The 24,631-nt window shown below is 50.1% G+C and overlaps 5 protein-coding genes across 5 annotated transcripts; 3 read left to right on the plus strand and 2 right to left on the minus strand.

Annotated features, from left to right (window-relative positions):
- Positions 1-13,970: 13,970 nt before the first annotated feature.
- VC83_06512 (uncharacterized protein) lies at positions 13,971-15,974 on the plus strand (the record flags this gene model as incomplete). The annotated part of the gene is made up of 3 exons (XM_024470109.1): positions 13,971-14,238; positions 14,292-14,448; positions 14,507-15,974. The coding sequence occupies 3 exons, from the start codon at positions 13,971-13,973 to the stop codon at positions 15,972-15,974; spliced, it is 1,893 nt and encodes a 630-aa protein (XP_024323710.1).
- A 1,265-nt stretch (positions 15,975-17,239) lies between these two features.
- Positions 17,240-18,713, minus strand: RPN11 (multicatalytic endopeptidase). Its single transcript, XM_024470110.1, has 3 exons — positions 18,520-18,713; positions 18,165-18,418; positions 17,240-18,110 (listed from the first exon to the last, which is right to left on the minus strand). The coding sequence occupies exons 1-3, from the start codon at positions 18,586-18,588 to the stop codon at positions 17,435-17,437; spliced, it is 999 nt and encodes a 332-aa protein (XP_024323709.1). The 5' UTR covers positions 18,589-18,713; the 3' UTR covers positions 17,240-17,434.
- A 166-nt stretch (positions 18,714-18,879) lies between these two features.
- On the plus strand, positions 18,880-21,732 carry RPD3_2 (histone deacetylase). Its single transcript, XM_024470111.1, has 3 exons — positions 18,880-19,455; positions 19,565-19,865; positions 19,913-21,732. The coding sequence occupies exons 1-3, from the start codon at positions 19,261-19,263 to the stop codon at positions 21,340-21,342; spliced, it is 1,926 nt and encodes a 641-aa protein (XP_024323712.1). The 5' UTR covers positions 18,880-19,260; the 3' UTR covers positions 21,343-21,732.
- Positions 21,733-21,997: 265 nt separating this feature from the next.
- VC83_06516 (uncharacterized protein) lies at positions 21,998-24,056 on the minus strand. The gene is made up of 2 exons (XM_024470113.1): positions 23,859-24,056; positions 21,998-23,718 (listed from the first exon to the last, which is right to left on the minus strand). Exons 1-2 carry the CDS (start codon positions 23,899-23,901, stop codon positions 23,375-23,377), a joined length of 387 nt encoding a protein of 128 aa, XP_024323713.1. The 5' UTR covers positions 23,902-24,056; the 3' UTR covers positions 21,998-23,374.
- On the plus strand, positions 22,072-22,923 carry RPL23A (ribosomal 60S subunit protein L23B; the record flags this gene model as incomplete). Its single annotated transcript, XM_024470112.1, has 5 exons — positions 22,072-22,085; positions 22,205-22,252; positions 22,367-22,613; positions 22,760-22,837; positions 22,891-22,923. 5 exons carry the CDS (start codon positions 22,072-22,074, stop codon positions 22,921-22,923), a joined length of 420 nt encoding a protein of 139 aa, XP_024323711.1.
- Positions 24,057-24,631: the final 575 nt, after the last annotated feature.

A 24,631-nucleotide genomic window follows, 5' to 3' on the forward strand; every position in this document is an offset into this window, starting at 1 on the left:
CCGTTCGCTGGAATATTTCATGTCTACCAAGGTTCTTACCGCGAAGCAGGGAAGTCGTTCACTGAGACTCGCGCGACACAGCCCCTACCGGACGGATTCGCGATGAACGACCAGCTCCTCCTGTACAAAGGTCGCCTATGTGTGAATCGCCACACCGACCTATGCACGAAACTGATCCGGGAAGCGCACGATCAAGTGTCGTCAGCACATCCAAGTGGCAGGAAAACCTACCAATTGCTCGCCCCAAAGTATCATTGGGTCAGGATGGAAGCAGACTGTTTGCGGTATGTACGAAACTGCGTGACATGCCGGCTTTCTCACACCAATGTCACTAAGCAACAAGGATTTCTACACCCACTACCCGTACCCGAATACCCTATGCAACACTTCACCATGGACTTCAAGGAGTTCCCAAGGGACAAGCATGGATACGATAGCATCTTAGTGTTTATGGACCGACTCGGAAAGAGTTCGGTGACAATACCTTGCTACAAAACCACAACTGCCTGGCAGATGGCGCAATTGTTCATCGAATGGATATACCGATTCGGACACACTCCGGAGTCGATTTTAAGTGACCGCGGACCCCAATTCGTATCATCCTTTTGGCAAGACTTCTGTCGAATTATCGGCGTTAAGGTTAAGCTGTCGACTGCCTATCATAAGCAAACCGACGGGCAGACGGAAATCATGAACCGAACATCGATCAGAGACCGAGGCCCTTTGTATCCCATTATCAGGATAACTGGAGCGAACTCATCCCCATAATGGACCGCGTGCAAATGACACTCCCCCACGCATCCATTGGCATGACCCCCTACTGACTCAAGTACGGAACCGATCCGCGTACGAGTTGGGATTGGAACACTCCGAAAAGCACCAACCCCCGGGAGACCCTAAACTGAGAGGAAGCCAAGGCGGTGGCAGACCGAATGCATACTGCATGGGTCCACGCAAAGGAAAACATGGCAAAGCACAAGAGGAAATGTCTAAGCACGCGAATCGACGCCGAAGGGCCATCGACTGGGACGTAGGAGATAGAGTGTACCTATCGACCAAAAATTTGAAAAACTCTCGTCCTAGCCGCAAGCTGGGCCAACAATGGGTTGGACCATATACGGTGTCGGAACGGATTGGGCACGCATTTCGATTGGAACTACCTACCGGTTCGCAAATACACGATGTGTTCTCACCAGACGTACTCATGAAGGATCCGAACAACCCCCTACCTGGTCAGGATCTGCCTGAGCCTAGCAGCAAAGTGATAGACGGCATAGAGGAATGGGAAGTGGAAAAGATCCTCGCCGTAAGGCTCCGCCGGAAGCAACTACAATACCGGGTTAGTTGGGTCAGATACGATCCGGACCCGGAGAGGTACCCAGCGTCAAACTTCATGAACTCTCCCCAGAAACTCAGAGAGTTTCATACGGAATACCCAGATTTACCAGGTCCATCTCAAGAACTACTCGGAGGTGTTACGGTAGGGGAGACGGGAAGGGAACAAACGATTACGGAGGAAAAGACAAAGCGGAGGAAACAGAGTCGTTGCTGTCTGCGACTCTACGCTAAAATACCCTCTGAGCCAGGGCACACTCACCACTGTAACCCTTGCGGGAGTCACCCTTCCCAAACGTCTCACCGGCGTCGCAACAAGCGGCTACCACCATGAGAGACGAAGGGTCGAAGTGACCCCACGCGAAGGGCCAGGCCCGAGTCCCCTCCGACACAAGGTCTTCCCCCACCTAGGCCCCGTAGGCCGCCCCAACTTCCCCATCCTCCCCCTCCCTCCTTCCATCACCCCGAGTCGGAGCGACTGCGGGAGCAGCAGCGGTGGGCAGTTTGCCCACAGCAGCCACCAACTCCCCCAAGAGAGCAGGGATGCTCTCCTGTTCCGTCCGGAGACGGCGCAGCGACGACTGAATTTGCTGACCAGAGTCAGCACTCTCTTAAGACGGGGGGTAGTGTAAGGATGCCTCCTTACCTAGATACTCGAAGAACCTGTCTCAGAACTGTTACGGTCACTACAAGCATGAAATCTGACTTGGTGTGGTTTCGAACCAGTAGAGGAGCACATAGCGAGTTACACTATAGTGGGGGACGGTAAGGGTGTAGGATTCAGGGTCAATGCTGACCTGTTGCGGTGGAAGGATCAGGGCTAGGGTTGGAGTAACCGAGTCGGGCCCGTTTCGGATACTCAAGGAAACAGACTCAACGGGGTTCCTCCTTCATCTTTTTTGTATCCTTCGTAGTAGACCTATAGGATAGCATCTGTTTAGCCTCCGACTCGCACTCTCATATGCTATTACTGTGAGCTGGGTGCCCTGTGTCCTTACACTCAGAAGGCCACGCGCCGCGCAAAGTCTGGTAAGAGGATTACCAGAGGATTACCAGAACTCTCTAATAAACTTATAGGCACCAAGGCTCTCCGCGATATCAGAAGACAGCAACTTGATACTAGCCTAATTATCCCAAAGCTCCCATTCCAGCATCTTGTTAGGGAAATCGCAGAAGACTTCAAGTCCAATCTTCGCTTCCAGCAATCTGCTATCCTAGTACAGGGACATACTAACAGTTATAGTAACAAACCTCCTCGTTATTCATGCAAAAAGAGTGACAATCCAGGCAAAGGATATGATATTGGTTCAGCATTTGCAGGATATGATGTTTAATCATGGAGCTGTGGGCTTAATAGATGGAAATGTCTCTCACCCAGGAATGAAGGTCAGATGAGTTCTGGCAACCTTCTGGTAACCCGGTACTTAAAGGCCACAGGTTATAGTGTGGAATAGGACATCAACAATATGGGAATGGAGTTATGGAGTTATGGCGTCTTGATCAATGAAGTCGCGCCCCGTTTTTAACATAAGTAATGGCTAATCAAACACGTGATATAACTGAGTTGCCAAGACCCATACTAGGTACTCAGCAAGTGAGTAATCCTCATTCGACAATACTCGGGACATGAGTGAGTAACTCAGCTGGGTGAGTAAAAATTCTACTACTCGACTCGTGAGTACCCAGTGCGCAGCCTACACATGGGGGCTGGAAGAGCTCTGGGTATGGCCGATTTGGAAGCGGGGGATTGGAAGAGTGGGTGCAGACGAAGACGCTGACGTTCAAGAACTAGCATGTAAGTACCATTTAATTATCTCATGCAGTTTGTATCCCTCCATCGACAATATGCCAGAGGTAGAGTATAGAATATGGGCCCTTAAACGGCGCGGTGCATTTGGAACAACATTTAAACAAGGCCAAAGGAAAGCACGTGATAAATTGTGGAACAATATCCGTAGGATCCGTGGCAGTAGGTAGAGAATATAAACTGAAAATATAGTCATGAAGCAGTAGGGCCCGAAGTGATAATTTTGTAATGCATATTCTTATAATTGAAGCTATTCTAACTACTATATATATATACTGTTACGGGCTCTATGTAACGCTGACTTCTAAACGATAGAAGACACAGAGGTTCTCTTGCGTAAAGGTTTACTTATCAGAGGAGGCAGGGGATCAGACACAAAGGCTTCAAGTAACACGTTACTAGTATATAACAAATACTGTATTGAGTTGAGCACGAAGCTCCTATCTAAGGAAATACTATCTACTTATATAGTGGCGTCGTGCCTAGTGGACTCTTGGGAACTCACTCGAGTCCTCGGAGTCCTGGACTCTTAGGACTCTTCTCATCATCCTGCGAGTCCATCACGTGCCTAGTGGACTCCTGGGAACTCACTCGAGTCCTCGGAGTCCTGGACTCTTAGGACTCTTCTCATCATCCTGCGAGTCCGTCACGTGATACTTTCAGAACTACTATTCCCCGCTGCCCCTCCAGGTACCAGGGCCGGTCTCATGCGACCTCCCTTCTTCCTGTCCTGTAGTTGGCCAGCCTTCTTGTTCCGTCGTAACACTCGCTCCCTTCCCCTGGGCATTCGTCTCGAATCCTATAAGTACGTCCATGTCCCCGGGACTCTGCTGCTCCTCAGCGAGTCCTTCAACATGCAACATGCCTACTGACACTGCCCGCAAATTCCAGGAACGCAACGATCTTGTCCGTCGAATAAAGAACCACGGATACGAACTACCCGAAATGGATTCTTGCTCGAACTGCGTGAGGCGAAACATTACTTGCGTGTCGTCTCCAAATGATTCACGGCAGTGCGCCGAGTGCGTTCGTCGCAACTTGAAAGAAAAGTGTGACTGTATGGGTCCTGAGCATCCTGACTGGGTGAAGCTCGAACGGGAGGAGGATCGCCTGGATCGCGAAGAGGAAGAAACCCTTTCGAAGTTACTTCGTCTGCGGAAGCAGAAACGCCTCATCCGAACCCGTGGTAAAGATATGCTCCGGCGAGGTTTGAAAACCCTCGACGAGCTTGATGCGGCAGAGGAGGCCGAACGTGTGGCTGCTGAGAAGCGTGACGCTGTTGAGGCTGAGGAACAGGCAGTTAGCGCTGCCTCCTCGTCTGTGACTGGGACCCTCGCTTCCTCCGATCCACTGGCCTACTCCCCTGCATCTTGGGATCAATGGCTGGCGGATGGCGGCGTCGATATTCCTCCAGCAGTTCTTTGCTGATGTTCCTTGTTGGTTCCCACGAATTATCCGTAGGTTCGTAATTTTCCCATTTTATCAAAAACTCTTCTCGACGTCCTACTAACCTTCTGTCTAGGATCGCTTCGACCTCATATTCGATTATCTCATTCTCGGGTTGGAGTTCGGTGTCGGTCGCAACTGGGGTATTTCCTCTTGCTGGTTCCAGTAGTGAGACATGAAATACCGGGTGTAGTCTAGACTTCCTGGGTAGCTGCAGTCTGTAATTAACTGAGCTGACTTTGTTCAATATTTTGAATGGTCCCAATTTCTTGAAGTCCAACTTTGTGCTTGGTCGTTTCGTTTTGATATGTTTCCGGAGTAGGTATACTTTATCCCCCTCCTTGAAGGCAGGTTCCATACTGCGCTTCTTGTTTGCGTATGCGGCGGATCGTTCATTTAAGAATTGGATGTCCGTCGCAAGTTGTTCGTGGAACGATTTCAGTTGTTCCACCACGATCAGGGCTTGTTCAGCTCGTGATTCATCCGGTCTTGGTTGCCTATATGCTTCTGGCTGGTAGCCATAATTGGCAAAGAACGGTGAGACTTTCGTTGCTTCTGTCATCGCGCTGTTATATGCAAACTGTGCGATGGGTAAGATCTGAACCCAGTTATCCTGTTGATGATTGACATAGCTTCGCAGGTACTGTTCAAGGGTCTGATTTAATCTTTCTGTTTGGCCGTCTGTCTGGGGATGAAAAGCTGTTGACAGCTTATGATTTGTTCCCAGTAGCGCCATCAATGATTTCCAGAATTTCGAAGTAAAGAGCTTGTCTCTATCTGAGATGATTTCTTCTGGCATCCCATGATCGGCTAATATGACTCGAATGAAGGTATATGCGAGCGCCTCGGCGTCGCTAGCTTCTAGATATGGTATAAACTTCCCATATTTCGTGAGTCTTTCCGTGATGACGAGGATAGAGTCGTATTCTATTCCTGTTAACGGGTCCTTGGAGGGTGGAAGCTTGACGATGAAGTCCAAAGCTATTGATTTCCACGCTCCTTTTGGTACTGGTGTCGACTTGAGTTGTCCGTATGGCAGATGCCTATTGGATTTTGACTTGCTGCAAATGTCGCACTCTCTTACCACTGTCTCTACCTGCTTCCTCATACCTGGGAAGTAGTAGTGTCGGGTGATTCATTCGAAGGTTCGTGTTACTCCCTGATGACCGTGTGCTGGTAACGAGTGTTGTTCTTGCACCAGCGGGCGTCTCATTTGACTTGGGACATACACTAACCCTTTGTATCGAATCAATCCTTGTTCGTCGATGGTGAAGTCGCCTTCGACTTTGGACAAGACTCGCTTGGCGCATTCGTCTGTTGCGTAAGCTTTCTTGAGTCTTTCCTCGAGTTCTGTATCTTCGATGACTGAGATCGTCGCTAGTAACTCGTTGTACTGTATTCCTGCATCTGTTTTCTTCAGAATTGCTCTAGGTCTTTCTTCCTTTGGGCCGGCGTAGTCGGTCCGTCTGCTGAGAGCGTCTGCTCTTGCATTCTCGGAGCCCTTGCGATAGGTTATCGTGAAGTTGTAGGCTGCGAGGGTTTCTGCCCAGCGGACTTGTCTGCGGTTTAAAACCTTGGTCGTGGTGAAGTATATGAGGTTCTTGTGATCCGTCCATACCTGCACAGGGTAGGTGGGTCCCTCAAGATATACTCGCCACTGCTCAAAGGCAACGACAATAGCCAGTAGCTCCTTGTCGTGGATGTCGTAATTGAGTTCCGCGGGTGACAGTTTCCTAGAGTAGTACGCGATTGGTTTGAACTTACCGTTCTCGTCTGGTTGATTCAGACATGCTCCAATTGCGAAGTCAGAAGAGTCCGTTTCGAGGATGATCTTCTTTGCAGGGTCAAATGTAGCAAGGATAGGTGCTTCCGTGAACTTCGTCTTAAGTTCCTGGAAAGCAGCCTCTGCCTTGTCCGTCCATTTGAATTCGAGATCCTTTCTGGTAAGCTCCGTGAGTGGTTGAGCTACCTTGGAATATCCCGAGATGAATCTTCGGTAGAAGTTGGCGAAGCCTAGGAAGGCTTGCACTTCCTTGACCGTGGTCGGTGTTGGCCATTCCAACACTGCCGTTACTTTTGCTTGGTCCATCTTGATGCCATGCGTTCCAATAATGTAACCCAAGAATTCGACTTGGTTTTTATGGAACTTGCACTTCTCTGGTTTGAGGAGTAAGCTGTACTCCTTTAGTTTCTTCAGGACGAGTTTGACATGCTTGACATGCTCCTCCTTGGTTGCTGAATACACCAGGACATCGTCTAGGTAGACAATGGTAAAGATGTCTAAGTATTCGTGCAAAGCATCATTCATCAGTCGTTGCATAGATGCGGGTGCGTTTGTTAGCCCAAAGGGCATGACTTGATACTCGAATAGGCCATAGCGGGTGCGGAATGCTGTTTTCCACTCTTCCCCAGCCTTGATTCGGATCAGGTTGTATGCTCCTCACAGATCTAGCTTACTGAAGATCTTTGCTCCTTGAAATCTATCGTGTAGTTCGTTGATTAACGGCAGGGCATACCTGTCCTTGATTGTGATGTTGTTCAACGCTCGATAGTCCACACATAACCGTAGGGAGCCGTCTTTCTTTGGTACGAAAAGCACCGGACTTCCTGCTGGTGATGTGGATGGTCTGATGAATCCTTTCGCTAGGTTATCATCAATGTACTCCTTAAGTACCTTCAGCTCCTTTTCCGATAGCTGATATATTGGTCCGAACGGTGGACTCTTGTCTTTCTCCAAAGGTATCTCGTGATCCCATGGTTGGTGCTTAGGAAGCGCCTCATTCTTAGGGCCTTCCTGGAATAATTGCTCGTATTCCTTGTACTCCACCGGTATACTCGTCGGTGAGGATGCCTGGGCTAGGTCATCGAGCTCGGAGGTTGCACATAACTCCTTCCGGCCCTGGGAGGGTTTCTCCCGTTGTCGCGTGTCCGTCCGTTGTTCACACGCGCACTGGCTCATCACAACTTTCTCGTTCCACCAGTCGATCTGGGGGTTGTGTTTCTTGAGCCATGGCATACCAAGGATGCACGCATGGTTGTCCATGTGCACGATGTCAAACTGAATCGTTTCCTTGTGCCCGTGTAGCATGACCATTTCCAATGGGACCGTTTCGTGGGTCACCATTCCTTCATTAGTCGAGATGGGCTCTCCATCTACGACCATTAACGGGTATGGTTCGGTTTTCAATTGCGTCTTGAAACCTTGCGTGTCTGCTACTTTCTTTGTCATAAAGTTGCCCGTCGCTCCTGAGTCAATCATTGCTCGGAGGTGTCGCTGTTGTATCTTAGCGACCACATATAGTTGCATGCTGCCCGTCGTGGCGCATAGCTGGTCTGTACTAGGCCTCTTCATGTCGCTCGCCGGTGGCCTACCGTCGAGGACTCCTAGTTTTTTGACTCGTCCGAGGAAGGATAGTATTCATCCGCTTCCAATGGTGGTCCTTGGGGAGATCGTTTCCCTCGCTCTTCTGCTTCATCTAGCAGATGTGGGTATTTCTCGTATACCTGTTCGCTTTTGATAGGCAAGTCCCCTTCAGACTGGCTTCGCCTGAGGGCGTGAACTTGCTCTGCGTCTCTGAAGTGTATCCTGGGCGAGGATCGGGGAAACAACTGATTCTGGTGTTTCTTTTTCCAGTGGAGCTTGCAGTCATCTTCGCTGCAATACTCCCAGTAGACATACGCGTGCCAGGGATGATCAGTCTCTGTTGCGTCTGTCGTTGATAGTTCCCGCTGTCCTCTCACCCATGCACTATCTTCCCTCGGAGGCGTGGAGAACGTGTCTAGTTGCTCCATGGCTCTCCTTTCGATGCGTGGAGTGGGTCTCGCATTTTCCCGTCGGAGCATATCTCTGGCTTTCTCGTCGTACTTCTTCAGGGCTCTCCTGCGGTCCTGGTAGTAAAGTTTGACGCTTTTCATATACTTCAGTTTAGCCATATGCTCGACATCCTTTTTCAGTTCTTCCGCTTCTTGGGCTTCCAACTTAGCTACGTCTTGGGACGTGCCAAGCAGCCTGCGGGTATTCGTTAGTTGGTCGTAGTATCTCCAGAGGTCATCCTTGCAGTCGTCCACCTTGCACTTTAACGGAAGTTCCTGTAACAGGTTCCCGTAGAGGTCTTTAAGCATGGGGATTTTCCTCTGGCCATTGGGCTTGTCTCGTTCGGCCCTAATCTTCGCGTGGGCGTGTTTTGCCATGCGTCTTACTACGTTCTTGCACCGTGGACTCATTGGTTCCGTAGGTGCGAGTTCATCGAAGGTCTCCTGTTCCGAGACGGTGAACGATTCCGCCTCCGACCCTTCATCTGAGCTCTCGTCTTCTGGGGTGCTTTCGCCGTTTATTCCCCAGTCTTGTTTGTTCACAAACGTTGCGTTCAACTGTCCTGTCCAGGTGGCATTGAGTTGTTTGCCGACTTTGTGTCCGCCGTTCCCTTTCTTTGGCTGTCTGCAGTCTCGGGCCATGTGGCCTGGCTTGTCGCAGTTAAAACAGAGTCGTTCCTTGAATTGTCTGTCTTTCTTAGGGTCACGGGGTCATCCAGGTTTGAACGTGGCATCGAGTTCCATTGGGTCCGACCAACGGTTGTCTCGTGGGTGTTGATCCCGTCGTCTGCCCTCGTTTCCCCGGTAGGGGTAACTTTTCTTGGGCTTGTCATAGGTCCGACGTTCCTTCTGGAATTCGTATAGTCGATTGTCGATTCGGACCGTATGTTCGATTAGCGCTACCATGTCCGTTGGTTGTTGTTCCAAACGGGCAAGTTCCATACGTATATGGCTCTTCAGCCCACGTCGGTAGTGGCTGATGAGTGCGCTGGCGTCCCATCCTGTCTGATTGCCGTATCTCTGGAATTCTGTGGAGTATGTGAGGGCGCTGCCAGTCTGCTTAAGTGCAAACAGATGGTCTTCTGCGGTCTTAATCTCATCGATGTCTCCGAACATGCGTCGGATTTCCTTACAGAATCCATTCCAGCTGCCAAACATAGTCTGCGTAGTTGTCATGCTTCCATTGGTACTTTCATATTTGAAATAGTCCTTGAGGAATGGTTCGATCCATCGCAGGGCTTCCCCCCTAAGGTAGGACGCAGTCCACAGGGCATAGCTCTCCTGGGTGGGAAACTTCTCATCATTGAAGTGCTGGTACAGTTCGACCTGTAGCAAAAACACCTCAAGTTCCTTTCGGTTGCCGGAGTAAGTGTCGGGCAACTTGACGCGTAGAGTTTCCTTGAGTTCATTGACGGTGGGTGCATCGGGCATCTCTTCATTCTCAGGCTTAGACCTCTGAGACGAAGTTGGCGTGGTGGGGGTTTTCCCCTTCGAACTGACGACAGACATGTTGCTTTGTGTGTAAGCCGGTACCTCGTAGAAGTGGTGCTCAAAGTGTAACGCTGACTTCTAAACGATAGAAGACACAGAGGTTCTCTTGCGTAAAGGTTTACTTATCAGAGGAGGCAGGGGATCAGACACAAAGGCTTCAAGTAACACGTTACTAGTATATAACAAATACTGTATTGAGTTGAGCACGAAGCTCCTATCTAAGGAAATACTATCTACTTATATAGTGGCGTCGTGCCTAGTGGACTCTTGGGAACTCACTCGAGTCCTCGGAGTCCTGGACTCTTAGGACTCTTCTCATCATCCTGCGAGTCCATCACGTGCCTAGTGGACTCCTGGGAACTCACTCGAGTCCTCGGAGTCCTGGACTCTTAGGACTCTTCTCATCATCCTGCGAGTCCGTCACGTGATACTTTCAGAACTACTATTCCCCGCTGCCCCTCCAGGTACCAGGGCCAGTCTCATGCGACCTCCCTTCTTCCTGTCCTGTAGTTGGCCAGCCTTCTTGTTCCGTCGTAACACTCCTCTGTCAAGTCAACCTTACGCAAGAAACCTCTGTGTCTTCTATCATTTAGAAGTCAGCGTTACAAGGAGCTACAGGACGAGAGGGACGTTGTGCAGCAAGTAGAGCAAGAAATAAGGGCAAGTAGTGGTCGGAAGCCAAGGGAAGAAACCCATGCACGTCGCTGTGGCAAGTGTGGTGAGACTGGACACAATGCGCGCACTTGTCAGATTGTAATAGACAGGTCTGAGGAAGAGGACTCCGAGTAGTTTTAATTAATTTATATTGTTGTGGTGGATTTATCGCAATTCTTATGGGGTAGTCGCGATATTTTGGCACTTTCGCTTGTTTGGCACTTTAGTTATACATGCACGTTAGCCATAATGATAAAATCAGGGCTCATATGGCTCACATGAATCGAGTAGTAGAACCTTAGGATTTCCCGGGTCGTGTGGAGCTGTAAGCTCTACGAAGTGCTGTAGCCACCGTATAGCAAGCTGGCTATTAGAATAGCCAGTCTCCGAGAGTAGTATCAGCTCATTCCCATCAAGGTTTTGAGGGTACCACGCCTCCATATGAATTTTACCCGGTACAACAAGTACAGGTGCAATCTTCTGTCCAACTGCAGATACTGCCTCTATAATCGTAATAGATATACGATTCTCAGGGCTTGGAGTGTAGAGCTGCTTTACAGCTCGGGGGACCATAACTCTCTCACCTCCTGGAATTCTGATCCTAAAACCAGTTTCGTCCATATTCCAGATTGACTCTGGTTTTATACCACGCTGTAGTACTAATGCTGTGTACTCTTGAAACCACTTAATAACAGTAGGCTCCTGTTGAGCTTTCGTACGCTGTTGTGCAATAGGCTTTGTAGTAACAAAGTGAAACTCTATAAGCTCATTCCATATATATTTAGTGAGCCAGCTCTGTGACGGTGGAGGCAGTGGGCTCCGTAGGTGGCATACTGCCCCGTAAACCATATGCCTATTAGCCCCTAATCCTAGGTGATACTGCTCTAGAATCCAGGGCTTTAGGGCTTCTGTTTGAGCTGTAGAAAGCACCCTATTCTGACCCCCATTTTGGGTAGTTCTGGTGGTTCTAGTGGTTCTTGTGCGGCTGATTTTTGACCGTATAGTCGACCTTGGGATCTTAAAAATCCGACTTGCAACAGCTACAGATCCAGAGGGATTTGCTGCAAGCCATTCACAGGCATCTGATAGAGAAGTCCCTTCCATTAAATGAATTACATTTAATTACTATATAAATTACTATGGGGGGGAATGCCGAAGGTTTTGGTAAGGAGTAGCGGTGAACGTATGCAAGTTGAGGTGGCGCAAACCGCTTCCCCCCCCGATTATATATCTACGACCTTTGCTTTTCTGGTTTCTATCTATCATCCTACTCCTTGTCATCAATCCAGCGGGGCCATGGTCTGCACCACCTGTGCAATCATATTTACCCCCAGCCCCGATCCTTCTTTCTCCTATCAACCACTCTCAAATATATATATCCGTGGGACTGTCCAGTCTTCACATTAAACTCCAAGTCAGACTGACACTGGGTTCACATCGTTGTGGTTGTGCGCTGCGGTTCTGTATTTTTTGTGGGACATCATAAGCTACGAATAAGTTGTGTGATACGTTGCATCACCAGGAGCAGCTTTAGTGCTGTTACGGAGTTACTGTTGTTGCTGATTTCTGTTGTCGTACTGTTTGTCTCTGTCGTCGTTGCTGTTGCTGTCACCGTTGGGTTAGTGTCACCAGGTCGCTGCTGCCGCTGATACTGACATGTGTCCGAGAACGCTCCCCCAGATGATGACACCGGCATGGTGTCGGAAACGACGATAATCGTGTCCTGAAGGATGGCAAGGCACCCCACGGTCTTTCCCAAGCCAACATCTTCGATGATTCTCACCACCGGAGGAGGTGGGAGCTTGGGGGATGGCTTTATACCATTGTCAAAGATCTCATGAGCCCGAGAATAGTGATGTATTTCTACTCGACTTGGTAAATTCAAAGTTCGCTCTGTTCGGAAATTCAGTGAAACTCAGATAAGTTATATAAATTCCTTTAGGACTAGGATATGGATCTATATTCCCAATAATCCTTACGCAACGTCCCCCTCACTATAAAATCCAAGTGGATGATGTTGAGACCTAAATCCTTTGTAGCCAGATTGATCCTCTCGTTGAGGCTTCGTTGCGCTTACGTTTTGGAAACCCCAGCCCCGAAATAGTTTGATTTAGAATGGCTTGCGTGTTCATTTTATAGCGGCGGCTCAACTTGTAGATATGGAGAAGAACCACTTGTCGAGGGAGCCCCTTCATCACACCAAGTATTCAAGGCCGTATTTCATAAAATCTCCCGCATGAGAACAAGATATCCCCCTTCTCCTCCGCATTATGAACCGCGGTCTAGGAACCTACTCCGCGTGATTCTGGGGCGAAGGAGGGGTATCTGGGGTGATATGTGTGCTCCAACATCTCCTGTAACACATGCCCAGGCTCAGAGCTGACGGCTACAACTTGTTCTCTCTTGATTTTTTGTTCCATTGGCATTGTGGATCGTTTGGAGAGCGGAATCCAGCGAGGGGGTGGGAAGGTGGTACAGAAGGATCATCACTTGCTCACCTTGCATCCTTTCCACGCAGCCTGACGTCCAAAAATGACAGCACTACAGGCCCGCAGTGACATCTGGGGAGAATTGACGGCTTTCGTCGGGCTCTCCAGATATTTCACCATCATCATCTCTATGCACACAGTAGGTCGCACCGGCGCTAAGGTTCGGCAAGAGCTGGCGGTACTTGTTTCTAGAAGCTTGATTAATTTTTGTATGCGGTAATGGCTCGGCGTCGGGCGCGCTACAATGTCTAGCGTCCTCTGGTTATGTGGCGATTATTCTAGGGGCTTGAGGAGTAGCCAGTGGCATCGTTTGGCGATCAAGGATTTCCGATGTAGAGACTGTATTTCGGGTAGAAGTCTGGTTTCGAGACTTCGGTGGCCAATGATGGGAGGTAGAGAGATATGGTTGGGAATGTTCATCGATGGAACAACGATTCGGCATGGGCGTAGCGTGGCAAGTAGAGATGAGCGAGGTACACCCGATGCACCACCCTGAAACTGAATCTGAATGGAGAACTTTCTCGTGTCCCTATTATGTCCACTTTGGGGCGGCATAGCCCTTACCCTTAGTGTTACGCGCAAAATTCGAGATCGTCGCCACCGGACATACCTAGTGTCATTACATTACTACGTTGCTCCGCGAGACTTGTGGCCACCGCCGTCGAAATAACCAATGAGGCTCCAATATCTTGTTAGAATCCTGCCGCCCTCCATAAGTTCCGTGGCTCACACATCGCTCTCTCCGGAGATAAGACTACAGGTAGGTGGGTGATATCTCATACTGTCGCTAAATCTGGTGCCGCGCTATCCTGGGTTCTCCATAACATGGTTGCTCCAGTATATAGCCCCAAGTCTCCCCACACTTCCTGTCGATTTCCCAAGCATTTTCTTTTGCTGTCTCTCCCCAAAGACAGCTTTCGTTGAAGCCAGCCGTCATGCCCGCGGATATCGATTACCAAGCTGGAACGCTGGCCGCCGAGCCAAACGCCTCGCAGCCGATTGATGAGAAGCCGCCACTCGGTCATGAAGGCGTTGATAGAGCCCAAGGCGAAGTGGAAGTGTATGAGGACCTTCCCACGCAAGATGAGCTTGAGGGGGAGAACGCTCTGAGGAGAGTGTCCGCCCCTATCCCCTGGACCGTCTACACCGTTGCATTTGTGGAATTATGTGAACGCTTCAGCTATTACGGAACTCAGGTTGTCTGTATGTATATCCGTTCCTTCCGGCTCGTCTATTCCCATGCTTACAATCCGCAGTCTCCAACTTCATCAACCGCCCACTTCCCAACGGAAGCCTCCCCGGCTCTAACCCCAAGACAGGAGCCGGCGGCCCCTCTGATCAAGGCATTTCTGGAGCTTTAGGAAAAGGGACTGCAACAGCCAATGGAATCAATACTTTCAATGCATTATGGATGTGAGTTTTGGTTTTTTGGAGTCTTTGTCGTATTTATGCCCTACTAACCTCATTCTAGTTATACGACACCGTTGCTCGGTGCCTATATGGCTGACGCACACTGGGGACGTTACAAGGCTATTTGTGTCTCCATTGGCATTGCTATCATCGGGCACATCGTCTTGGTCGTCTCAGCTGTCCCAGCTGTTATTACCAACACAAATGAGGCTATGGGAACCTTCATGACTGGTATCGTCATCATGGGCCTCGGCACTGGTGGGTTCAAACCCAACATCTCGACCCTCATCGTGGAGCAAATCCCGGTGACGACTCTCATTGTCAAGACGCTGCCTTCCGGCGAACGCGTCATTATCGACCCTACGATTACCCAGTCACGCATATACCACTACTTCTACCTATTCATCAATATCGGCTCCCTCATCGGCCAGATCTCTATGGTCTATGCCGAGAAGTATGTCGGCTTCTGGCTTGCGTTCCTCCTCCCAACCCTCATTTTCCTCCTCACTCCAGGAGTAATGTACTGGGGTCGCAAACGCTACAGTCAAGCCGCACCTGAGGGCTCCATCCTGTCCAAGGCCTTCAATATTCTTATGCTCGCTCAAAAAGGTCGCTGGAGCATCAACCCCGTCAGAACATGGAAGCTCATGCACGACGGGACTTTCTGGGCATCCGTCAAGCCATCCGCTATCGCCCCTGAGAACCGCCCCTCGTGGATGACCTTCGACGACCAATGGGTGGACGAAGTGCGTCGTGGATTTGCTGCCTGCGCCGTCTTCGCCTGGTACCCCCTATACTGGATTACGTACAACCAAATCATCAACAACCTAACCACGCAAGCCGGGACGATGCAGTTACACGGCCTTCCCTCCGATATCCTCACCAACCTTGACCCGCTCGCCCTTATCATCCTCATTCCCCTCTGCGACCGACTCGTCTATCCCTTCCTCCGCATAGCCGGCATCCGCTTCACGCCCATCAAGAAGATCACAGCCGGGTTCTTCTTTGGCACCGCCGCCATGATTTGGTCCGCCGTCCTTCAACACTACATCTACCAGCGATCCCCCTGCGGCTATAACGCCAACACTTGTTACACTGACAGCGGTGGCCCACTTCCAGCCACCATAAACGTCTGGGCTCAGACCGGTGCCTACATCCTCATCGCCATTTCCGAGATCCTGGCTTCCATCACATCGCTCGAGTATGCCTTCAGCAAGGCTCCGCGCAACATGCGTTCGCTCGTGCAGGCCGTCGCACTGTTCACCAACGCCATCTCCGCTGCTATTTGTGAGGCTTTGAATCCTCTCAGCGCGGACCCGTTGCTAGTGTGGAACTACGGTGTTATGGCTGTGCTCAGTTTCTTTGGAGGGGCCATGTTCTGGTGGCAGTTCAGGAGCTTGGATGCTCAGGAGGATGAGCTGAATATGTTGCCTGAGGGACATGCTGTGGCGACGTTGAAGGATATGGAGGGTTATCATGATGAGCCTTCGAGGTCACCGACGCCAAGAGAGATTGTAGAGAAGAATTAGATGCGAGAATGGAGTACAAGCTCTGTGAGGTGCTTGCGTTGTATATATAATATCCATCGGATATAGAGTTGTATATATTTATGTTATAGTAGTGTGGGATGATGGCGTTCAGGCTCGGCGGAGTTTATTTGCAGGCGCCATTTCTGGGTGGAGTAATAATTTCAATATATTTATGAAAATGGAACGTTCTGAGTTGCTGTGACTCCTCCTCCCGCTGGTATTGTCAACAATCTAATGCTGCTGTCACCCCGTCCCCCACCTCAAGCCTTCTCACTACCGCTTGTTCTTGCCATCGAGCGTGTAACAGGAAGGTCCTCGAAGTTCCTCACGTAACCTTCAAATCGACGTATACCGCCAACTACTTATAGCTGCCTCTTTGGCCTGCTATTTTTGCCATGTCCATGCTCTCGCCTCAACGCTTCTGCATTTATATGTTCGCGCCGTCATGTTCCCAAGTTAATATTGGGTGTCCCTCGACTTTCCACATTTCTAATACCCAAACGGTTATACCCACGATCTACATCACTACGAGAGATCTCCCTTCAAGATCTTTGGTGAGTGTAACATGATATGGGCAACGGTTTTGAAGCTATCGCAAATACAATCTCCTAGCTAGTTTTATGATCCTGAAGGGATGTCTATTGCGTACAGATGAAATGCCCTTTCGCGGCCTGGTCGGTGGCTTTTGGCCCAGGCGCTCATTCCCCAAGTCTCGGTTCTTGCATCTCAGCCCCTGCACCTCGTACTGTGAACATGGGGATAATGTCTGTGCAGTTTGATGGGTAAGTTCCACCGAAGGATCGGACGAGCGTTTTAGAGATATTCTAACAATCTTAGCCAGGTAGCAAATCTCCCCTTCAACAGTGGCGTTTGTTAACAAGAAATAGGGACACAAGTATTACCAATTACCCCAGGAACCAGTGGCACAGGATTGAACATCCCAGAGGCTTCCGTGGTAATCCGGTGTGAACGGCGGTGGAACTCAAATGTGGAAAAGCAGCTCTGTGGTCGGTTCTACCGTAGATACGACGGTTCTGTTCAAACATCTGTCTAAAGAGATATTCAATTTTTGTCACCCCGTTGCTGCTGTCACCACCTTGCTGATATCGCTGCTTGGATTGTCACAGTGCTGCTGTCGCCGTTAGGATCACTTCCTGTCGGTACGACATTGATATTTTCGCTGAGCCGCCCTAGAATGGTTTCAGAGACCAAACATGACGATGCATTTCCACTGCCTCACTCCCTAATAGTGGATTTTTGGCACACGCGGTTGATATCACCATGACTTTGTCTCTCGGCACTTTAGTTGCGTATTTATACTCACATAGACTAGACACTGCGGGCAAGGATCTGATGTACGACAAACGTGCCCATGCAGACCTGCTTCTCTATTATGCTAGCTAGAGGATCCCAAACGCCAGGAATAGTACATTACAAAAGGTGAACTCCCCATCTCCACCTCACAGATCCTCATCCGTCTCCACCTTCTCCCCATTCACCGTCTTCTCCTTAGCTGGCGCACTCGCCTCCTTATCAATCATCTGTCTGCTCACCGACACGATGTTGTCCTCGATTAGCTGCTGTCCCACGTCCTCGAGATGCTTCTTAGGGTCCTGCTTTCCAACGTATCGCGTCTTCAGCTGGTCCTTGGTCAACTCCGTCTCCTCCTTCACCCTCTTCTCGTAGCCTTCCGACAGTCCCACGAGACGCTGCAAGCGGTCATTGTTCTTCTTGCCCTCAACGCGGAAATCATCCATCTGTAGTCCCTCCGTCCAGACGTGCTTGTGCAGGTTCATCAGCATGTTCTCCTCCAGCGCCGTCTTGCGGTAGGCAATCGCGATGCTGTAGTAATGCCTGTTCAGGCCGTGGATGAGGGCTTGGATGGAGGGCTTGTTGAGGTGACCCAAGTTAGATGTCGATTGACGGGGCTCCTGGCCGTGGATCAGAGATTGTGGGTTGATGAGGCGGAAGGCGTCGATGACGACCTTGCCCTTGACGGATTGGATGGGGTCAACGACAACGGCGACGGCGCGGGGGTTGAGCTGCTCGAAGGATTGTTGTGTGTTGACATCAACGGACGAGAGCCAGCAGCCAAAACCGGGATGGGAATGGTACCAGCCTACTACGGTCTCCGGTCTAAATACTCAAGTCAGTTGATTGTTGTAATAGGTCGGAATGGGATGGACGAACCGCCCGGTTTGCCTCAGCATATCCATCATCTTTGTCTGGAACACTGGATCGACAGCCTCGACACTGACTCCGGTTCCGCTTTGGGGCATCGCAAACACATCCACCACGCGAACTGTGAAGTCATCGACAAACTCTCCCAGCATCAGGCCCATGACTTCCATGGGGACACCTGCGCGACCATGCCGTAACATCTTCAGAAGGGCGAGCGAGGAAATGTAGACGGTCTCGGAGTTATCAATCAAGCTCGTGTTATCCTAGCCAGAATCCATTAGTGCTTGTTCCATATGTGACGGCTTTCGTTGATGTATTCGCAAGATCTCTGTGTGTTGAATGTCTCGTGTGGTGCTGTACTTACAGAGCCTGGTGCTGCTCCTCCTCCCATCCCGCCGGCTGTCGCCAGCATGCGGTTTAACCTGCTGTCCATATCTTCGGTATGTGTCGGGAGGCGTAGGATTGAGGGTTATGATGTGGATTTTGTGAGTTTTGTTGGTGGTGAGGGTAAGGTGGTGATTTGGAAAGTTATTACAGCTGTGGTCGCAGAACAGAGCTACAAGGCAGCTTGGGACGCGAAGGCTACGCCGTTGGGTTGTTCACTGTGTAATCCACCGCCCTGTCACGTGCAGTAGCGCAAGGCTGAGGATCTGTTGTGGTCACTATATCCGCGACAGGGCTGCGAACTGACATATATTCACATATTCACAGCTTTGGGTGATTTCATTATTCACACAGGTAGATTCACATTGTGAAGGGTTATTGTTTTTATTCAGACCATCTTGTACCCTCTTTATATTCTTAAATTCACTTGAAAGAAAGCCCGTACAGTGAACGAGGCTGTTGGTGTCAAAGGACGACCAAACCAAAACTAAAGCGGGCCCGGACCATCAGGAGTCCAGTACTCCACAAGCCACGCGAATGCCGCCTCATCCTCTTTCATCTTTACAAACCCAAGCTTCGTTTCTATCTACGATTCTACCGTTCTGCGCACAAACGTCCTGATTGTGCCTCCCACCTCAATTCTTGATCATTCTGGAATTTGGGGAACAAAGACCGCTTTCACTCGGACTACTTAAACTACTGGGCGCAAGATAACAGGACCATGGTGGCGGGCTTCGCTCCAATCGACCCTCCCTCCACCAATGGAGGGGGGTCGAAGAAGAAGGTCGCGTACTTCTACGATTCTGATGTCGGAAACTATGCATATGTTGCAGGCCATCCCATGAAGCCTCATCGCATAAGGTTGGCCCATAGCCTGATTATGAACTATGGGACGTACAAGAAGATGGAAATATATGTAAGTCGCCTGCGCCCGGTCATCCTTGGACCATGCCGCCCTTTCACCTCGTCCAGCATCCCTTTTAAACGCGCCTGTCTGATTTGCATCTACTAATACGCGCATTCAGCGAGCCAAACCAGCTACAAAGCATGAAATGACCCAATTTCATACGGACGAGTATGTCGACTTTCTCCAGAAGGTTACGCCTGACAATATGGACGCCTTCATGAAAGAGCAAGGCAAGTTCAACGTCGGCGATGATTGCCCTGTCTTCGATGGCCTCTTCGAGTTCTGTGGTATTTCCGCTGGTGGCAGCATGGAGGGCGCCGCACGCCTCAACCGAGGCAAATGCGACATCGCCGTCAACTGGGCGGGTGGACTCCATCACGCCAAGAAGAGCGAGGCCAGTGGTTTCTGCTACATCAATGGTGAGATTGTCGCATAACCCCCCTGTATTCATTTCTGACCCATGCAGATATTGTCCTCGGAATCATCGAACTTCTGCGCTTCAAGTCGCGAGTTCTCTACATCGATATCGATGTCCACCACGGCGACGGTGTCGAAGAAGCATTTTACACTACCGATCGCGTGATGACATGCTCCTTCCACAAGTACGGAGAGTACTTCCCTGGAACTGGAGAACTCCGCGATATTGGTGTCGGCCAGGGCAAAAACTACGCTGTAAACTTCCCTCTCCGCGACGGCATCGACGACGCTTCCTACAAGTCGATCTTTGAGCCAGTTATATCCGCAGTCATGCAGTACTACAGGCCCGAGGCTGTTGTTTTACAATGTGGTGGAGACTCGCTATCGGGCGACCGTCTCGGATGCTTCAATCTGAGCATGAGGGGTCACGCCAATTGCGTCAAATTTGTCAAGAGCTTTGGCCTTCCTACCCTGGTCCTTGGTGGAGGTGGTTATACCATGAGAAACGTCGCACGTACCTGGGCCTACGAGACCGGATTACTTGTCGGCGAAGAGATGAACGCAGTGTTGCCTTTCAACGAATATTACGAGTATTACGGCCCTGACTACGAGCTGGATGTTCGTTCGTCAAATATGGAGAACGCAAACTCCAATGACTACCTTGAGAAGATCAAAATCCAGGTCATCGAAAACTTGAAGAAAACTACGTTCGCGCCGTCTGTCCAGATGCAAGACGTCCCCAGAGAACCTATGGGAGGCATGACTGAAGAGGAAGAGGCCGAGCTCGACGACCTTGATGAGGACGAAAACAAGGATGTCCGCAATACCGAGCGCCGATGGGACAAAGCTATCACCAGGGACGATGAGTTGGATGAGAGCGATGATGAAAAATCAGGACACGCCAATGGCGTCCGCCCACAAAACGGAGTGCCGAAACGCATGAATATCATGGACTACCAGAACGCAAATGCTGTGGATTCCGAGGCAGCAGGTGGGATCCAGACTCCAGACGTCGCACCGGAAGTCGATGAAGCAACAGCAGTTGCGACAGAAGCCAATGCAGAGGTCAATGAAGAAGTCATGCGAAGCAAATCTTTAAACCCGACGCTTTCAGCTCTCGCCGAAGCTGGCGCGTCAAGCTCAAACATAGCATCACGACCTGAATCACCTGCTCAGGTAGACGCGATGGGTGATGTGGACATGGACAAGCCAGTCATGGAACCAAAGGCACCCGACGAGCCAATACCGGAAGCTGCTGCCGATGAAGTAGCTGCTGCACCCGTTGCGACCCCGCCGATATCACCCGTTTCTGCTGCCGCCGCAGTAGAGGCCCCTACACCAGCTGAGTCCGAATCAGAAACAAAACCCACGCCAACTGCCATGGATGATGTGCGGTCTGCAGCAGCAGAAGAACGCGATGCTGAGGATGTAAAGGACGAAGTTGCAGCAGAAGTGGCAGATAAGATGGACGAGTCATAAGTCATTCAGCCTGTGCCTTCACACACATCTTGAAGGCATGAACTCAATCTCGAATACCTTCACTGGACTGGCGCGGACATTTTAGCATTATTTCGTGCGTTTTCGGCGCTCATGTATTTCACGGTATATCTGAAAAGGGTGCTTCAGGCGTATGGTAATGAAAGGGGTAGAGGGGGCCTCCTTGGCCGTTTTTAATGGAATCAGGAGTTTCGAGTTCAAATGATTTATCTCGATGCCTCTTAGCTGGTACCTGCTAGAATAGATACCAATGGTAATATTCACATACATAGGCTCCTCGAATGATATTGCACGATCGAACTGCTGTCAGGTGGATTTGTTTCTTGTTAACAGTCATTTTGTATTCTGCTAATTCACAATGTATGCCTCAGGCCACAACAAACTATTTGCATTCGCATCAAATGTACCCAATTCGATCTCCACAGCTAGTGCAATAACGGCTTTTTTCAAGTGTGATAATTTAGCTACTGTTTGCAATAATTGAAAACTTATCTTGAATAACACAAAGTCGTAATACACGTTTGGCAGCACTTTACAGAGCATTGTCCAAGGAATTTGAAAATTGTGGTGGTGGTCCTCAGTAAGCGAGAGATTAGGGTTTTCTAATCCGCGCTCCAATCCGCACCTCGAAAGAACTTCACCACGACGACGACCAAGCAGCACATCACGACCCTTTGAACTCACCACCAGTCTCAAAGAACCTCCGACAAAATGGCCAAGATCTCGTATGTGTGCCCTCTCACTCCCGCTAACACGGCGTGTACGAAGTGTCCCCGATTTGCGCCGGATCCGGGGATGCGCGATGTTTTGTGTGGTGGATGGAGTTGGCTGACCGTTTTTGCAGTCGTGGTGCCCCAGGTGGCAAGCTGAAGATGACCCTCGGTCTCCCAGTGTACGTCCCCCCCTCGAATACTCCCCGCGACGGGCCCAGAATCGAACTGCGATACCGAGACGGATTGGATGGTTGGTGGTGAAGGAAGATACAGAGGTACTAACGCAACTATAGCGGCGCCGTCATGAACTGCTGCGACAACTCGGGTGCTCGTAACCTGTACATCATCTCCGTCAAGGGTATCGGAGCGCGTCTCAACCGTCTCCCGGCCGGTGGTGTCGGTGACATGGTCATGGCGACCGTCAAGAAGGGAAAGCCTGAGCTGAGGAAGAAGGTGATGCCCGCGGTCATTGTCCGCCAGTCGAAGCCATGGAAGCGCACAGATGGTGTCTTCCTCTACTTCGAGGATAACGCCGGTGTTGTGAGTACAGCCCTGTCCCGGTGTTGGTTTTGTTGGCTGTATAGATGAGGGAAGGATGTTGGAATCGATCGATGTTGGATGGATGGGGAGGGTTTTGCTGGGATACAAGGCTTTGCAGAGGCAGAAGGCTAACTATTTATTCACAGATCGTCAACCCGAAGGGTGAGATGAAGGGATCAGCCATCACAGGACCAGTCGGAAAGGAGGCAGCTGAGTTGTGGCCAGTACGTCGAACATCTGTTCCTATCCACAAAATTCTCTGCTAACATTTTCCCAGCGTATTGCCAGCAACTCTGGTGTCGTCATGTAAAGTGTCTTTCTTTCGGGGTTCCTGGCTGGAGTTGCTTTCTTGCATGAGTCACATAGCGTCTACAAATCAATGGGCACAATTTGACATCCGCATGCTTTTGAGATATTACTTGATTCCGAACTGTTGCTTTGATATGTGCAGTTATGACAAGGCGGGACGGTTCCCAGCTGCATGCTTACTTATTCTTCCACTTCGGTTTTAACCCATTTCGTACACCAACCAGGCGGCGACCATATATGGACAGTCGATTACCAACAAGCACCCGATTACACCTCGAAGGTCCAATTATCTCATAGCAGCATGTAAAATTCGCCATAACAAGACTGGATACTGTTATTTTTAATCTCCATGCCAGAAGCATATTTTTATACATCTACCAGTATCTCGCATTTTCCCTCCCCCAACCCCACACCTTTTCCTCTCCGTATTTTTCCTCAAGCGCGCATCTTCCTTAAACCAAGGCAATGCACTCAATCTCAACCGGCACGCCCTTTGGCAGCTCCTTAACCGCAACACAGCTCCTGGCCGGCTTGTGCGAGAAGAACTTCTCGTAGGTGCCGTTCATCTCGGCGAAGTTGTCCATGGTGGTGATGAACACGTTGACCTTGACGACCTTCTTGAGCGAGGATCCGGCAGCCTCGAGGACGGCAGACAGGTTGGTGATGCACTGCTCGGTCATCTGGGCGATGCTGTGGGTGGGCTGGGTGAAGATCTCGCCGGAGGGGGTGCATGGGATTTGGCCGGAGCAGTAGATGGTGGTGCCGGTCTTGATGGCTTGGGAGTAAGGGCCCGCAGCTAGGATGGGGTTAGTATGGTGTTTTGAGGTCGTGTAGAGGCAGTTGGAGGAGGGAATTGAGGGGGGTTGGAGGGGATTGGAGGGGTTGTGGGTGGGCTGAGGTTGAGGTTATGCTAATAGAGATAAGGGTGTGGCTTACGGAAGGCGGCCTTATCGGTATAGATGATCTCCTGACCAGACATTTTGAAAGATGCGATTGCAAAGTACGAGTTTATTTGGGTATTATGGTTTAAAAATTGGTTGTTGAATGCAAGTTGTGCTGTTCTTGTATTAAATAGCGGGGTGGAGGGGGGAACCGATGGCGGAGTCCCATGTCCGAGAGAGCTCCGTGGGTAAGCGATAAGAATCTCTGCCCTATATCTCAGGTCTTCATTTATCCGATCCGACGTATCAGCCCTCGGCAGCGCTAGCCCGCGTCGGCTCGCTTAACTGATATGAGACAACTGCTCTTTCAACGACATGCCATGAATGGCAACCCCTGGAAAGTCGGCACGCAGCGCCCTGGATTATAAAATGATCATGTATTCGTGTTCAGGGGCTAGATTCATTACGGGATACCCGGTCGGACCTATAAAATATTTTGGGGCCGGCCCGTATTCGGTACTTACGGTTTTGGTGCTGCCAAGCATCCATTTCCAGTGCACACAGTCCCAAGCTGGTGAGTATGAGTTTCTTTACGTTTACTGTCAAAATCTTTCATTTCTGTTACTTGCAAGATATTTCCATTCATTATAAGTCTCTTAGGGGTATACAAAAAGATCCAAACACCAAAATATTCAAGTCCTGCTACCCATCCACGCGAGAAGTCCAGCTCGTCGAGGAATCCCCCAATCCCGTGATCAGTGCAAGTGCAAGAAACAGGCAAAACCACAAGTGCGCAAAATTGACCTGCACAACCTTCCAAGAAACGCC

Source organism: Pseudogymnoascus destructans, assembly GCF_001641265.1.
Source record: "Pseudogymnoascus destructans isolate 20631-21 unplaced genomic scaffold scaffold_12, whole genome shotgun sequence".
Classification (NCBI taxonomy): domain Eukaryota; kingdom Fungi; phylum Ascomycota; class Leotiomycetes; order Thelebolales; family Thelebolaceae; genus Pseudogymnoascus; species Pseudogymnoascus destructans.

Bases quoted from the DNA above. Each gene is read 5' to 3' on its own strand.
- RPN11 (XM_024470110.1), bottom strand. From the start codon at position 18,588: ATGGACAGCAGGTTAAACCGCATGCTGGCGACAGCCGGCGGGATGGGA. The intron at 18,419-18,519 runs GTAAGTACAGCA...GATTCTGGCTAG, and splicing joins GAGGAGCAGCACCAGGCTCT to GATAACACGAGCTTGATTGA. The intron at 18,111-18,164 runs GTTCGTCCATCC...TTGAGTATTTAG, and splicing joins ATGCTGAGGCAAACCGGGCG to ACCGGAGACCGTAGTAGGCT.
- RPD3_2 (XM_024470111.1), top strand. From the start codon at position 19,261: ATGGTGGCGGGCTTCGCTCCAATCGACCCTCCCTCCACCAATGGAGGG. The intron at 19,456-19,564 runs GTAAGTCGCCTG...ACGCGCATTCAG, and splicing joins ACAAGAAGATGGAAATATAT to CGAGCCAAACCAGCTACAAA. The intron at 19,866-19,912 runs GTGAGATTGTCG...TGACCCATGCAG, and splicing joins TGGTTTCTGCTACATCAATG to ATATTGTCCTCGGAATCATC.
- VC83_06516 (XM_024470113.1), bottom strand. From the start codon at position 23,901: ATGTCTGGTCAGGAGATCATCTATACCGATAAGGCCGCCTTCC. The intron at 23,719-23,858 runs GTAAGCCACACC...ACCCCATCCTAG, and splicing joins TACCGATAAGGCCGCCTTCC to CTGCGGGCCCTTACTCCCAA.